Raw genomic sequence first — 16,224 nt, 5'->3', positions numbered from 1 at the left:
GGTCCATAGAGATTCTACTTATTTTTAAATTTATTATACTGGAATTAGGAGACATGCGGCTCAGAATAAAATTTATACTACTGTTCACAATCCTTAAAACTGAATGCTTAAATGTTAGAATTGCTCTACATTAGCTAACAGTATCAGCGGTGTCAAACTCACGGTCCATGTGACAAATTTGGCCCTTGGGATGGTCATGAGTGGCTCGCGAGATGACAGGAAGATTTATTGCCTCCTTAAATGACGATGTGATGAATGTTGTGTCATCGTTTTTTGACAAGCATGGTTTGAGTTGGAATAATCTTGTTGGAATCACAACTGATGGAGCTCCAGCCATGCTTGGGTCGAGGTCGGGTTTCCAAGCAAAAGTAAAATCCAAAGCACCAAATGCAGTTGGTGTGCACTGCTTAATTCATCGGGAGGCTCTGGCTTCTAAATCGCTTCCTTCTGGGCTTCTCACAATTTTCACTGGTATTGTCAAGGTCGTGAACTATGTTAAAAACTCTGCCCTCAACACGAGACTGTTCCAGCAACTGTGTCATGACATGGAATCCGAGCATAGTTCCTTGCTCTTTTATACATCCGTCAGGTGGTTGTCTGCAGGAGATTTTTGTCCCGCTTCTTCTCTCTTCGCCAGGAAGTTGAAATGTTTCTTGATGTACAGAAAAATGTGACCTGTTGGAGATATTGAAATCAGAACACTTTGAGCTCCGCCTTGCTTATCTTGTGGACATATTTGAAATCTTCAACCAGCTGAACTTGAGACTCCAAGGAAAGGATTCAAACTTGTTCAGCCACTGTGACTCAATACATGCATTTTTGGCCAAATTGGAGCTGTATAAGAAGAGAGTGAGTGTAGGAAAATTTATGATGTTTCAATCATTGAATGAAGTTCTTGCTGATGGTCAGCTTTCAAGTACCTTGTCCAAGGAAATCATGGACCACTTGTCTCAGCTAGATGATGAATTTCGCCGTTACTTTCCTGACTTGAGCCCTCAGCATGCAGGATTAGCAAAAAATCCTTTCTTATGTCAGGTTGATGATGTGTTAGAAGACGCACAAGAAGAGTTCATTGAGCTTCTCCATGATTCAACAGCCAAGAATGTGTTCCAGTCAAACTCCTTGTCTAGCTTCTGGTGTTCAATGATGGAATCATATCCAAAAATAAGTGATCTGGCAGTTCGAGTTCTTTTGCCTTTTGCTTCAACCTACCTGTGCGAAAGTGGGTTTTCTTCATTACTTGCAATAAAAACAAAATCAAGGAACAAGCTGTCTGTGGAAGATGACTTGAGGTGTGCACTGGCTGCCACTGAGCCAAGGATTCATGAGCTGGTTGCTCAAAACAACCACAAAAGTCCCATTGAGAAATATAAAGTGACATACTTTTTCGCAACCAATGAAAAGTTTCATTCACTGCTGTTTTTGTGATTTTTTGTTGTATTCATACAGTTTTTGTGATTCTTTTTATTCATACATGTGCTTGCAAGCTCAAAAAAGGGCAAATATTATAAAGATAGTTTTTGCACACAATACCTACAACTATAACAACATTAACATAACATTTTTCCTATGTGTTTTACTTAAATCAAAAAGTGCTGAACGGAATGTTTTCTGATTTCATATAAATAGGCCAACATCTTAATCAGCATAACAATGGAGGAAATCATAGCGCTTTGGCTATAAAATGCATCAAAAGAAAGGAAATAATAAAAGAGAAAAGGGCACAGGTTTTTCAATGTCCTATGCAAACATTGCTCATAATAACATGCCAGTAAACCTACCTAGTTACAGTGTTCTTCAAATTACAAGGGAAGCACTTCTTAAAATAAATATATGTGTTGCTCATGCACAAAATAAAGATCAGGAAAAACCAGGCTGTTACGCACAAGAACTGAATAGAGTATTGAAAGCTAACAATTAACCAAACATAATAATACCGGATGAGGATACAGACAGAATGGAAGTAGGCGCAGTAGGTGGTGATATACTCTCTCAGGAACCAGACGCTAAAAAAAACAAAGGCTCACTTCAAGTAGACGAAACAGTCTGGGTGATGATTCAATGACCAGGAAAAGGATGGATGCAAGTGAGCTGGGGCTAGAGTTCTTTACTACTACTAGTAGTAGTTGACCAATAAATTTTTCTACAGAAGACTTAGTCAGAGTGATTCAAAATGAGATTTTCAAGTACACACATACAAACAAAAAGTTTGCAGAAGATCAGGTTTTAAGGAAAATACGGAAAGGAGAAATAAATCTAAGAAATTGCTGGTTCGCTGTAGAAGAAAACGAGTTCCAAAAAATAGTCTCCGGTTAATTCAGGAACGTTCTTTATTAGAAACAAGGGATCCACGCCTTAGAAAAAAAATAAATATTAGTTTCCACCTAAAAGTAATGCAACAATCCTGAATTGCAACTCAAATAAATATTCATTAATTCCTTCATACCTATGTAGTAGTAGTCATGACATACTTTTATTGAACAGCCATGGGTTAAAATCAAACGAAGAATTTAAAATCCCTGGATATAGAACATATAAAGATAACTATAGTGAGAACATTTCAGATGGTTCAGCGATTGTGGTGAAACTTAACATAAAGCATAAATTATTCGATGACTTTGAAACTAACTTTCTTTCCATAGAAACGGAAACAAGTTTGGGGCCAATTATAATCGCCACAACATACCTTCCTCCTAGACGTCCATATTTGCCTTACCCAGACATGCACAGACTGTTAAGCAATTATTGTTCCAACTTATATAATTGGAGACTTTAATGGTAGGCACACCGCTTTCGGGAACAGAGAGAACAATACAGTAGGAAAAGGTTTAGTAAACCTTATTAATCAAGGAAAGCTGATACATCTTGGGCCGCATTTTTCCACCTACTTTTCTCAAAACTCTTCTACAAACTCAGACATGTTTTTTTTCGAATAAGCATAATTATTTAAACTGTATTAGCGAACCGGGAGGATTAACAACTTTTGATCACTTGCCTATTATATTTAAGCTTTCCACGAGACCATTTCTAACCGAGAAACCTAAAGTATACAAATTACAATACGCTAATTGGTATCTTTTTCAATATAAGCTTCACTCTCAATTAAATTTAGAAAAATTTGATGACTGTAACCCAGTCCATCTAGAAAATGCAACATTAAGGTGGATAAATAAGATAAAAAGTGCGATGGATGCAACAATACCTAAATCAACACATAAATTTACTTAGCAATTAAAATTAACTCCCGAAACAAGAATTTTGGAGACCCAATTCAAAGTTTTAAAAGAATCCGCTGAATATTATGGATGGACGCAACAATCTTACAGAGAGTACTCAAGAATAAAGAACAAATTAAGAGAACGTTGCATAGAGTCTTATAATAAAAACTGGGTAGATGAAATCACTCAGATTTCAGAAAACAGTACAACTAGTAAACAATTCTGGAGTAAAATCAAAGCTTTGAGAGTGAAGCAAACTTTGTACACATGTAGTGTTTGTTGGACTATTAGATGATTATCCCTGGTTTATTACACCCTTTTGAACCATGCTTGGTTCGTCCATGCTCGTTTCGAGCACGTGTTCGGGTTTTTCCTACCTTACAACTTACCTGCCGTCAGGCGAGAGGTCACTGCCTGCCTGACCATAGTGAAACTAAACCTCCCTCAGTTCTGGTTCGCCGTTTATCTTACCTACTTCTGGAATTTGGGTGAGCATTTCTACTTTGCATTTATAGAGTGTTCTGAATATCGGCACCAGGCAGTCATCACAGTAAGGTTGAGGGTCCCTGGTCAACAGGTACCTCTGTGTAAGGTACGTGTGACCTATACGCAGTCGCGTCAATAAAGTCTGTAAACGTTGATCTCGAACATGGGTGTATGTCCAGTGAGGGAGAGAGGAAATAGTGATCTCTCCCATTTTCGAGGTTGCGACCCCCGTTGTCTTCGGACCGGCAGACTCAGCCGAAGAGCGAGCGGCCAATGAAGCATAGGATGTCGCACCAGTACCATCCTTCTGGCGGTACAGGAGTTCACGGCGGGCGCTACCGAGGCTGATAAACTGACTATTGGCAAGCTGTAGAATGTCCTGCTCCAGGCGATAACTGGGGCATTGCCTGGAACGTACCTGGTGAGCATAACGACAATGAAAACAATAACCTGCACCATTGCAATGCTCCTCTGAATGCGAGTCGAGTGCAGAGCAATTACCACATCGGGAAGCTTCCTTACACGAACTTTTCCCGTGACCGTACCCATAGCATGATAAGCACTGAAGAGGGCGAGAAACAAAGCGCCTCACCCTAAGGTTGATAGGACCAATATTAACACGGTCAGGAAGGGTGGACCCAAAAAATGTGAGAAGGACTATGTTGGAGGAGTTCCTCATCTTAGTCACCTTTTGTACTGAGCTGGGGCACATTAGTAGTATTTCCTCTTCTGGGAATTCATAGAGGTCTTGGCTATAAACACAACCTTTGCTATAGTTAAAGGTGGGATGAGCCTTAACAGTCTCAAACATGCTGTCAGAAGGGCATGGGAGATGTTGCAACATCCTAGCTTGCGTAAGATCTTTTGCTCGCACAAGCACCCCCTTCCCATACTTTTTCAGATTCCCCTCAGGAATCATGCCGATTTCTTTGGACAGGTACCGGGAGGCATGGATGAAATTCCCACGCCCATTTCTATAGTACGCCACAAACCAACGTGGAGGTGGGATCTGGCGGACTGCTGGAACTGAATTCTCTAAATAGTTTTCAAAAACATTTGGGATGTAATCCATGTCACTGTCTGAAATATTACGTGACTGGAGAAATTCAGTTTTAAAGCCATGGCCGGTGAGGGGCAGAGATGCTACATGTTCATAAGCTAAACGAGCTTCATCACATGACATAAACGTTACATAGCAGCGGTTAGAAGGAAACCCCTTATCATAAACCAGTCGAATGCGAACAACCGTACCATACGCCTTGAGAAGTGAGTGCAAGGCATGATAGGAAAATGATGGATTAACATTTACCATTATAAGAGAGTCATATGCAGCAGAAATGGATCCCTTAAAAGAACTTCCAGAACAGGAGACTGCTGTGGGAGGCCCTTGTGGAGGGGAATCCTCCTCCTTACTCAGACCTGAAGATGACGTCTCGTGGGCCAGGTCAGCCACCTCACGAGAACCTGAATGTTTTTTGTTTTCCCATAAAAAAAAAAACAGCTACACAAAAAATTGGCTCCAGGGGCAAGGGAAATCACCTACTTGGACTACAATGGGAGTAAGCGCTGGCTGCCGTGGACTGGGTACCTCGTCCCCATGCGGACCAGTCGTTTTAAAAAAAGGCCCCACATGATACGAATGTTTGTCCACGACAGAGCTGAGACCCTCCTCCCAAAGCATCTCAGCCTGGACACCCAGCCATCCAGCACAGGACAGCCCCTATTGGGCGATCCCTCCAGCGGGTAGCTCCGCTGGTCCACTGGCAGCCCTCACTGGCGACCGTACTAGCATGGGTAGCCCTCACCCCCTCGAAAGGGCAGAGCAGGGGCCTAAGCCCCCTCTAGCCTAGCTCGCCAGGTCACAGGGGCACGCAAGCCCCCCCACCACGACAAGGCGGTTCCCATCTGGGGAGGGGGCGAGTAAGGAGACTCCGCCACCTTCACCACCTTTAAGGGGAAGAAAGGCCCAGAGGCCAGAGAGGTCACAAGTGAAGGCAACCCGGAACGCACTCCTCCCCGCCCTAAATCGTCTCCCAGGGCTGGGAAAGCAGCAGAAGTGGAACTCAAGATGAAGGCCTGCATCTGCACGGCACAAGTGCTTGCAGGCAACAACACCCGCCGCCTGCAGACCTTGATTCCGCTTCTGCTGAAGCACAACGGGCTGCCTTCCATAAGCATCCCGGAGGAAGCCTTCACCACCACTCGCCATCGCACCAAGAAGACAGAGAGAAGACGCCAGCCGCCCAAAGAAGAACCTCGCCACGAAGACCGTGTGGAGGAGGGAACGGGCATGGAGGAGGAAGAGGAAGAAAACGAGGTCGTGGACGTAGTAGGAACCGACACAAACCTACGCAGCCACACCATAGACCCGCCTCACCACACCACTACTTCCCCTTCTCCTAAAGAAGGCCGACATAAAAAGGATATAGAAAAGACTACCCCTGACGCTGCTACAACCACCAAGGGCATGAGCCTGTGGCAGTGGGACACCAAAAACCAGGAAGAGGCACTACCGACCAAGAATTGCTCTCCAAGCTACGACAAGATCATTGCCGACATGATAGAGGATTGTTTCAAGACTGCCAACAATCAACACAGCCAGCACACCAAGAAGAAGCGGCACCAGCGCCGTTAAGTCCAAACCAAAACCAGAACGGGCCACCATAGCCCGTGTGGGTATTTTACGCCCATAATCAATCAACAAAAAAAATGCGAGTCACACTCGTGAGCCAGGCGGCGTATCACTAATACTGCTACTACTACGACTTGCAGCAGCGCCTCATCATCTGTCACCATGACTGGCCGCGGCAAGGGAGGCAAGGGACTTGGAAAGGGAGGAGCCAAGCGTATCCGTAAGGTTCTGGGTGACAACATCCAGGTCATCACCAAGCCCGCTATCCGTCGGTTGGCTCATCTACGAGGTCTCATCTACGAGGAGACTCGTGGGGTGCTAAAGGTGTTCATCGAGAACGTCATCAAGGATGCCGTCACCTACACCGAGCACGCCAAGCGCAAGACCGTCACTACCATGGATGTCGTCTACATCCTAAAGGGTCAGGGACATGCCCTCTACGGATTTGGCGGTTAAATCTGGAGTCAGTCGGTCTGTCACGAATTTGGTGGCAACAACAGCAACTGCAAAAACACCATAAGAAAAAAGTAAACATATCCCGGAACTTTTATAGGTCCACACAAATGAGAGAAGGAAAAAGTTATAGACTAACACTACTAGGACTATGGTTGTTCCAAGTAAAAGTGTTGTCTTTACGTCATTATTACAATTTGTGTGTGTGTTTTTTTTTCTTTCTTTTTTTCTTTTCCCTTCTTTCTATTTTTTCCTCTTTGTTTTATCACTCAAAGGTAAATGAAATGAGAGATAGAATTATCAACTAAGTGATGTGAGGTCAGACACCAACCGCTGCTACATGTGCTGTTTGTTTGTTTGTTTGTTTGTTAAGCTTCCGCCCATTAGTGACGCAGGCAATTTTATTTCTTTATAGTGGTACCCATACAAGGGTCCCATATCAGCACCGAAGCGCATCATCATCATCATCTTTGGTGTGTTACGTTCACCGGTTAAACTGGTAAGATTGGCATCGGAGAGCCGGTGAACAATAACAATAAAAAAAAAAACACTGCAGGTTCAACTGGTGAGGAAATGCAAAAGCGGGTCACTTTAAAAAGCTATTTTAATAACCCATAATGAAATTGACACATATATCAAACAAGAAACATGAAACACAGATATATAACAAGACACACAGGAAAATGACATACACATATACATATAACACAGTAATAAATACAACAATAAAGAACCCAACTTAATACCTAACAATAATCCTAATCCTATATAGAGGCAATGTGGAAAACACGGACGAGGGGAAGTGATACTTATGCGGTGTCGCAGTGGTGAAATGCTGGGTGATGGTTGATCCCACGGTAGACCCAAGAGGCGTGGTGTTCACTGGTTGAGGCTTGGATCTCAACTGCCAATCCAGAAAGCCAAGAGCTGGCTCAACACTTTCGGTTGAGTCGAAAGGGGCCGCGTGAATCCAACTTCGGGACAGTAGCGGGGCTTCATGAAACGGTGACGTGGAAGGATCATGAAACGGTGGCGTGGAAGGTTCACGAGACGGTGACGTGGAAGGGGAGGCGGAGAGGTGGCGAACGAGGTAACAAGCGGAGGAGGTGATGGCAGTAATGTATGTTACGGGCGGGCCGTAACATTTTCTCCCCCCTAAGACCTCCGTAATGGGCTCATGAAGGAGGTGAGACGGGAGATCTTGATAAGGCGTCGGCGATGATATTGTCCACCCCCTTGATATGGTCACTTGTAGATGGAAGGGGCGGGAGTGATTCGGCGTCCAGACCACTGGTTCCGAGGAGAGAAACGCCTTGAGGTGTTGGAAGGCTTGGTCACAGGTCGAGGTCCAGTGGAAGAGGACGGAAGTGCTGAGAAGGTCCGTCAGGGGGGCGGCCAGGGTGGAGAAGTTCTTACAGAATCGTCTGTAAAACCCAGCCATCCCCAAGAACCTCATGAGAGCTTTCCTGGTGGTAGGAACAGGGAAGCCAAGGATGGCCTCCACGTTAGCTCTGTTGGGGTGAACCTTGCCGTTTCCCACCACATGTCCCAGGTAGACCACCGTAGACTTCCCGAAGGTAGACTTGGCCAGGTTGATTGTAAGCCCGGCTTCCTGCAACCGACCCATCAGCCTCTGAAGACGGGTCAGATGTGTTGCCCAGTCGTCTGCAGTCACCACCAGGTCGTCCAGATATGCAGATGTTCCCTCCAAGTCCTGAGTGATGTAATTTATAGCCCTTTGGAAGTTGGCGGGAGCATTAGACAAGCCAAAGGGCATCACCGTGTATTGGTATAGTCCGAAGGGGGTGATGAAGGCGGATATTATTTGGGCCTCGTCCGAGAGGGGAATCTGGTAGTAACCTTTAAGCAAGTCTATAGTGGTTACAAATTTGGCTACTCCTATACTATCTATAAGGTCCTCTATCAAGGGCAATGGGTAGGAGTCTGGCACCGTCACTTTATTTAATTTCCTGTAGTCGGTGCAAAATCGATTACTACCATCTGGCTTAGATGTTAACAGGCAGGGAGAAGCCCAGGGAGATATACTAGGTTCTGCAAGGTGATGACAGAGCAGATAGTCTACCTCTTTTTTTATCAAGTCTCTTTTAATGGGTGAAATGCGATAGGCTGATTGTCTTATAGGCTTGATGTCATTAGATATTAATGTTATGTCATGTTGGATAGTATTACAAACTCCTGGAAGGTCACTTGTGATTTCAGAAAAGTCTAGCAATAACTTCTTAAGATCAGACTGTTGTGAAGGTGTTAAGGAAAGAAACACCTCATCAAGGTTGGACATGATTTGGCTGTTTGAGGTGTCGAGAAGAGAAATTCGATGTCGGACTCTTCCTCGGGGGGCACAGGACCAGACTCCTTCCCTACCAGACATACAGGTACAGCGCGAGACAAGTCGTCCTCTGGTTCTCTGGAGTGGTAAGGTTTCATTAGATTAATATGAACTAGTTGGGAATCCTTACGACGGTCAGGAGTGTGGACCACATAATTTAATGGACTTAGTTTTTGAGCCACAACATAAGGTCCCATGAACTTACTGTGAAGAGCATTGCCTGGAGTGGGGAGAAAAAGTAAAACCTTGTCTCCTGGTTTGAAACTTTTCATGACAGATTTGGGAAGAGAATTCTGTTGCATTTTAGTTTGATATTTGAGGAAGTTTGATTTAGCAAAAGATCTGACTTCACTGATTTTATTCTTAAGGTTACTGATGTAGTCAGACACACTGGGGCTTGAAGGAGTATTTTGAGTGAACCATTGATCCTTTAATATTTTGAGAGGCCCCCTGATCTGTCTACCATAGAGTAATTCAAAAGGGGAGTAACCTAAAGAATCTTGAGGAGATTATCTTAAAGCGAAGAGAAGGAAAGAAATACTTTCATCCCAGTCTCCTTGATGCTCCAAGCAATACTTCTTCATCATGGATTTTAATGTTTGGTGAAACCGCTCCTAACAGCCTTGGGATTGGGGGTGGTAAGCCGAGGAGGTAACATGATCGATGTTTAGCTCATTCACTATCTGTTTGAAAAAATGGCTAGTGAAATTACTACCCTTGTCAGACTGAATTTGTTTTGGAATTCCTACCGAGGTGAAAAAAAAAAAATGTATTAGATGTTTTACAATGGTCTTTGATGTGATGTTCTTAAGAGGGAATGCTTCAGGGTACCTGGTAGTGGGATCCATGAGGGTTAACAAATACTGATTCCCTCGTTTGGTTTTGGGTAAGGGCCCTACGCAGTCTAGAATGATCTTTTCGAAAAGCTCCGTCTGAACTGGAATAGGCGTCAGAGGAGCTGGCACAAGGCGTTCGTTAGGCTTACCCACAATTTGACATATATGACATGTTTTACATAGTGTGACACATCCTTTTCATTCCTGGCCAAAAAAATGTTGAAGAGCCTTCTTGTAGGTTTTTTGGATGCCTAGATGACCTGACAATCCATCATGAGCTAGTTCTATAATGGCTGGTCTTACAGACAAGGGGATGACAACTTGATGTGTTTCTGACCAGGTGTCTAGTTGCTTCAGTTCAGGAGGTCTGTAGGCACGCATCAGGACTCCTTCCTGATAATAAAAACAAGGCAATTTAGACATATCCTTTGTCTCACTGGCAACATGTCTGATCTTAGCCAAAGTGAAATCCTGTTCCTGAGCATTAATCACATTCTCCTTTGAAATTATGTTATTATACAAGTTGTCAGTAGAGGCAATCATTGGTGGAGGAGGTGATGAAAAGGCAGGGGACTTGGACTGAGACCTGGTGACTGCACACACTGGGAAGAAGTGAGAGGATGTTTCGTCCAGGGTCTTAGTGGGACTTTCTGTTAAGGGAGAATCAAGAACAATTAAGTTTGGAACAGCCAAGTTACCCGCAAGATCATTACCCAGTACAAGATGAAGCCCCGGTACTGGCAGTTCACCAGGTTTAATGGCTACATCAACCTCTCCTGAAATGAACGGGCACTGTAAGCTAATATTAGCCAAGGGATAGGAGAGCTGTGATTCGAGACCTGTAAGGATCACCTTCTCCCCAGTGAAAGCCTGTTTGATGTTAGGGATGACATCTTCCCTTAAGATGGATTGGGCAGCACCTGTATCACGCAGAACCTTGATATTTATTGCCTTGTCTTTACCATCAGTCAGGGACACTTTACCTTGATACATGTACGAGTCATAAAGTTCTAGAGGAGAGTTGACAGGGTTAGCTAGGGCCACTGGTTTCTTGTTCTCAAATGTGTTAGGTCTAGGGGACACACAAGAAAATTGACATTGAGAACCCTTGCAATTTGGGTGTCTACATTTCTGGATTGTGTGTCCTGGCTTCTTACAGTATGTACACCAGGGGGAATTATATGCATTTCGCGAGAATCCGGTTGGCTTACCACCCGCGCCCCCAAATCCTTCTACTACCCAGGGATCCCATCAACAAAGCAAACGCATCAGCCATTTTAGCGGCAGACATAAGATCATTCTCTCCCCGTTCTTCCACATGCCTCAGAATATTAAAAGGTAACTTGTTCTTCCATTCTTCCAGGACCATTAGATTGATCAACTCCGAAAAGGTGGTAATGTTAAGGGCGGCTAACCATTTCTTAAATTGTCTTAGTTTCTCACTAGCGAATTCAACATAGGTATGAGACTCTGGTTTCACATACTTTCGAAACTGTTGTCTGTATCCATCAGAAGTGATAGAGTAGGCGTCTAGAATGTTACCTTTGATCTCTTCATATTCTACCTCATGACTAAGGCCGTTGTATACCCTATAAGTTTTTCCTACTAGCTTAGGGACAAGGAGAGACACCCACTGATCATTGGGCCATTTATTCCTATTAGCAATGCTCTCAAAAGCGCGAAATGACCCGTCAACATCAGATTCATCAAAAGGGAGAACTAGCGAAGCAGCTATAGGAGGATTAAAGCTTGCTAACTGTTTCTTTATATATATTTCTTCCCCTCTAAACTTAGCGTCATTTCGTAGAGCTAACTCCTGAATTTCTAACTCTTTCTCTTGCCTTCTAAGTTGTAACTGAAATTCTCTCTCTTCCTTTTCTGCCTGTAGTTGCATTTGTTTTTCCTGTAGTTGCATTTGTCTTTCTTGTTCTCTCTCTCTAGCTTCTTTTTCTGCCTGTAATTGCATTTGTTTTTCCCGTAATTCTCTCTCTTCTTTCTTTTTCTGTAGTTCTCTCACTTCTTTTTCTGCCTGTAGTTGCATTTCTTTTTCATGCATCCGGTATTCTAGTTTAAGCTTCTCAATTTCCCATTGACTTATCCTACTCTTATCCTGTTCTTCCTGGGGACTGTGTATTATAGTCCTCGTAGAGGCTGACATGGGAGTTAACTCTTCTATGGCATTTCCTAGCAACTGACCTTCTTGCACTAGATGTTCAACAACTACATTCTTAATGACCTCTTCAGTCATCTGAGACGTGATGGGAACATCAAAATGTTTAGCGATGGTCTTCCATTGCTCCTTCTTTATATTAGCATCTTTAAGTTGTTCCAGAGAAGGGTCGGCACAAAAATCTTCAACGTTAAACTGAGCGGAAGCCATATTAAATAGATGTTAAACCACAAAAAAAAAAATAATAAATAAAAAAAAAAAAAGCGAATTACTTAAGTGAGGAACTTGGCAGAGTGATAATAAAGGCAACCTTGGAAATTACCTAGATTATACTTAAGTAAACACTTATGAGTACAATCACTAATGAGGGGTAAACTAGAGAGTTACAGCATTAAGAGGGATCCGGATTACTCTAGTTACGAGACTTGAGAGTGAGGAGCGAATTGTACTGAGACTTGTTATTGATAAGGAGGCGGATTAGTCTGAGAGACTAGTTAAAATGGCAGATTCTAACTAGTGAGAAAAATGATCCGCGAAGTGAGGGAATTGAGGGTTCGCATGAACATATGATGATCCCAACACTTGGATAACACTTATTACACACCTGCCTATGTGCAAAAAATAGAGATAAGTGTTATCGGTGAACACGCCTTTCTATCTGGTTTCCTGCTCTACCACTGCTATGCGATACCAATGAAAGTCACGAAACACTTTTAACCCAAAAGGAGCCACTTGATCGCACAAAGGTAAATTTAAACCACACGCAGAGTAAGTCACAGAAAAAAAGCACATCAGAGTCACAACACCACAGAAACACAAGTAATTACAGAAAAAAAAAAAGTCACTGGAAAAATGGAACACTGAACATGGGTTATAATGGTCCTGTCACGGTCGCCAATTGTTACGTTCACCGGTTAAACTGGTAAGATTGGCATCGGAGAGCCGGTGAACAATAACAATAAAAAAAAAAACACTGCAGGTTCAACTGGTGAGGAAATGCAAAAGGGGGTCACTTTAAAAGCTATTTTAATAACCCATAATGAAATTGACACATATATAACAAGAAACATGAAACACAGATATATAACATAAAACACAGGAAAATGACATACACATATACATATAACACAGTAATAAATACAACAATAAAGAACCCAACTTAATACCTAACAATAATCCTAATCCTATATAGAGGCAATGTGGAAAACACGGACGAGGGGAAATGATACTTATGCGGTGTCGCAGTGGTGAAATGCTGGGTGATGGTTGATCCCACGGTAGACCCAAGAGGCGTGGTGTTCACTGGTTGAGGCTTGGATCTCAACTGCCAATCCAGAAAGCCAAGAGCTGGCTCAACACTTTCGGTTGAATCGAAAGGGGACGCGTGAATCCAACTTCGGGACAGTAGCGGGGCTTCATGAAACGGTGACGTGGAAGGTTCATGAAAAGGTGTCGTGGAAGGTTCACGAGACGGTGACGTGGAAGGGGAGGCGGAGAGGTGGCGAACGAGGTAACAAGCGGAGGAGGTGATGGTAGTAATGTATGTTACGGGCAGGCCGTAACAGGTGTAGCCCCCTAGATAGAACCTGGGTACATGTAGGTACCTTTCATTAAATCCCCCTCGCCGACTGACATACCTTCAAAACGGTGTGTGGTGTGATTCTTTCGAGCCGACGCGTGAACGTCTGTCTGTCTGCCCGATCCCACGTCCACCACCTTATCCACTATGGTCTGACCGCTTACTTGTACGGATATCTTTTAGGTTTTTCTTTGTTCCTGCCGGTTCCTTTCCGCCTGCAGCGCTGTCACACAATACGCACCTTAACGCACCTTAAAAAAAAAAAAAAAAAAAAAAAGTTGGAGAGAGTTTCTGTTTATCTTTAAATATATTTTGCATTGTTTTTGCAAACAAACACAGCAATACTTGACATCGTTTGATCCGCCCTCCCTTCTCGGGGATGACCGCCGAGTGAGATCACAGGTCAAAGTGAAAGCGTTAATCCATGGGTCACTCACTCACTCCCTCCCTCCCTGTCCCTACCTACCACCTACCAGCCAGGAGGGAAGCAAGAGAGGGGGGACACTTGCACGCACCAATACGCACCTTAAGTCAGGTAGGTACTTAATACTTGGTAATTGAACGGTGTTGTATTATACATTGTGATGCTCTAAAAGAAAATGAAAAAGAAAAAAAAAAAAAAAGGCAAGTTGGAGTAAGCTTCTTGTTTATCTTTGAACATATTTCGCATTGTTTGTTTGTTTGTTTTTGCAAACACAGCAATACTTGACAACGTTTAATCCGCATCTCTTGGATGACTGCCGAGTGAGATCACAGGTCAAAGTGACCGACCGCGTTAATTGATCCCTGTCCCGCTAGCTACCTACCAGCCAGGAGGGAAGCAAGAGAGCAAGACAGAGGGGCGTGTGCGGGAAGCAAGGTCCTCATTGACACACGGGCTCTAATCCCATAATTTGCTCAGCGCAAGGTGTTTTTTTTTTTTTTTTTTTTTTTTTGCAGTGCTGCAGGCCGGTACAAAAAATAAAGAGAAAAAATTCTACCATTAGCATTTCTATCATTCATTATCAAAAAATATATACCATCATTATTATTAATATCATTGTTAACACTATAGTCTATTCAATTCTCTAGATGTGTCAATGTGTGGCTCCGAAGAGGAGCCGGATATATATACTTGTTGGTGATGATATTGAGGAGGAGAGGGATTTACTTCTTCTCGGTCTTCTTGGGAAGGAGCACAGCCTGAATGTTTGGCAGCACGCCACCCTGTGCAATGGTGACCCCGGAGAGGAGCTTGTTAAGTTCCTCGTCGTTCCGGATGGCCAGCTGCAGGTGACGTGGGATGATGCGAGTCTTCTTGTTGTCGCGGGCGGCGTTGCCGGCAAGCTCGAGGACTTCGGCGGCCAGGTACTCCATGACCGCTGCAAGGTACACGGGGGCGCCAGCCCCCACTCGCTCGGCGTAGTTGCCCTTCCTCAGGAGGCGATGAATCCTGCCGACCGGGAACTGGAGTCCAGCACGGCTGGAACGGGACTTTGACTTTCCCTTCACCTTTCCTCCTTTGCCGCGTCCGGACATGGCGAGTAGTGGTAGTAGTGGGGGATTAACAAGTAGTAGTGGTATTATTAGCAAGTAACACTCCGTCAGCTGCGGGAGCGAGTCGGTGTGTTGTGCGTTATCTGTTCTTCGGCGGGCTCGTTTCCTCTATATAAAAGGAAGATCGGATCAGCGCGTAACACGTAACGCCCAACCGGGAGGCTGGCTCTCGCGGCGACTCGCGATCCTGAGCAGGATTGCTTACATATATGGCACTCTTCAAGTCGGGTGCAACACAACACAACTCTTCGCAAGTTGAACGACGCCGTTACTACCATGCCTCCCAAAGCATCAGGAAAGGCTGCCAAGAAGGCTGGCAAGGCTCAGAAGGCCATAGCCAAAGGGGACAAGAAGAAGAAGCGGAGGAGGAAGGAAAGCTACTCCATCTACATCTACAAGGTGCTCAAGCAGGTCCACCCCGACACTGGCGTGTCCTCCAAGGCTATGTCAATCATGAACTCTTTCGTGAACGACATTTTCGAGCGCATCGCTGCCGAGGCATCCCGCCTGGCACACTACAACAAGCGCTCCACCATCACCAGCCGGGAGATCCAGACTGCCGTCCGTCTCCTTCTGCCCGGCGAACTGGCAAAGCACGCCGTCTCTGAGGGCACCAAGGCTGTCACCAAGTACACCTCCTCCAAGTAAACTGACTGTCAGTCAGCTAGAAGGGGGGAAAGAAGAAAAAAGAGCAACTGCTGTCTCAGACAGTATTCAAACCCTACCCGGCTCCATAGGAGCCACACCTGAATCCAAAAAAGGAGACACAATATAGACAAGTGTGGATGGTGGTCGCCGCTGGTGCACCAGAGCCGGATGGATGGATATGGATGAGCTAGATGGCTGGCTCGTCATTAATGAGGCTCGCAACCGGGTCAGAGCAAAGAGATCCATCATCCACTGCACAACAGCAGCAGCCCGTAGTAGTAGTAGTAGATGATGGTGATGATTAAGCGTACGTACGATA

At 44.4% G+C, this 16,224-nt stretch overlaps 3 protein-coding genes across 3 annotated transcripts; 2 read left to right on the top strand and 1 right to left on the bottom strand.

The window, feature by feature from the left end:
* Positions 1-6,498: 6,498 nt before the first annotated feature.
* LOC123500728 (histone H4-like) lies at positions 6,499-6,792 on the top strand. Its single transcript, XM_045249367.1, has one exon. The coding sequence runs from the start codon at positions 6,499-6,501 to the stop codon at positions 6,790-6,792; it is 294 nt and encodes a 97-aa protein (XP_045105302.1).
* An 8,011-nt stretch (positions 6,793-14,803) lies between these two features.
* LOC123500716 (histone H2A) lies at positions 14,804-15,251 on the bottom strand. The gene has a single exon (XM_045249354.1). It carries the CDS (start codon positions 15,237-15,239, stop codon positions 14,868-14,870), a length of 372 nt encoding a protein of 123 aa, XP_045105289.1. The 5' UTR covers positions 15,240-15,251; the 3' UTR covers positions 14,804-14,867.
* Positions 15,252-15,530: 279 nt separating this feature from the next.
* Positions 15,531-15,932, top strand: LOC123500730 (histone H2B). Its single transcript, XM_045249368.1, has one exon. It carries the CDS (start codon positions 15,534-15,536, stop codon positions 15,903-15,905), a length of 372 nt encoding a protein of 123 aa, XP_045105303.1. The 5' UTR covers positions 15,531-15,533; the 3' UTR covers positions 15,906-15,932.
* The last annotated feature ends 292 nt before the right edge of the window (positions 15,933-16,224 follow it).

The sequence above is a fragment of the Portunus trituberculatus genome, unplaced genomic scaffold (assembly GCF_017591435.1).
Source record: "Portunus trituberculatus isolate SZX2019 unplaced genomic scaffold, ASM1759143v1 PGA_scaffold_475__1_contigs__length_85926, whole genome shotgun sequence".
NCBI classification, from domain to species: Eukaryota; Metazoa; Arthropoda; class Malacostraca; order Decapoda; family Portunidae; genus Portunus; species Portunus trituberculatus.
Note: the sequence above shows the minus strand (reverse complement) of the source record. Positions and strands in the feature narration are given on the sequence as shown.

Excerpts from the sequence above, each read along its gene's own strand:
- LOC123500730 (XM_045249368.1), top strand. The coding sequence starts at position 15,534 with ATGCCTCCCAAAGCATCAGGAAAGGCTGCCAAGAAGGCTGGCAAGGCT.
- LOC123500728 (XM_045249367.1), top strand. The coding sequence starts at position 6,499 with ATGACTGGCCGCGGCAAGGGAGGCAAGGGACTTGGAAAGGGAGGAGCC.
- LOC123500716 (XM_045249354.1), bottom strand. The coding sequence starts at position 15,239 with ATGTCCGGACGCGGCAAAGGAGGAAAGGTGAAGGGAAAGTCAAAGTCC.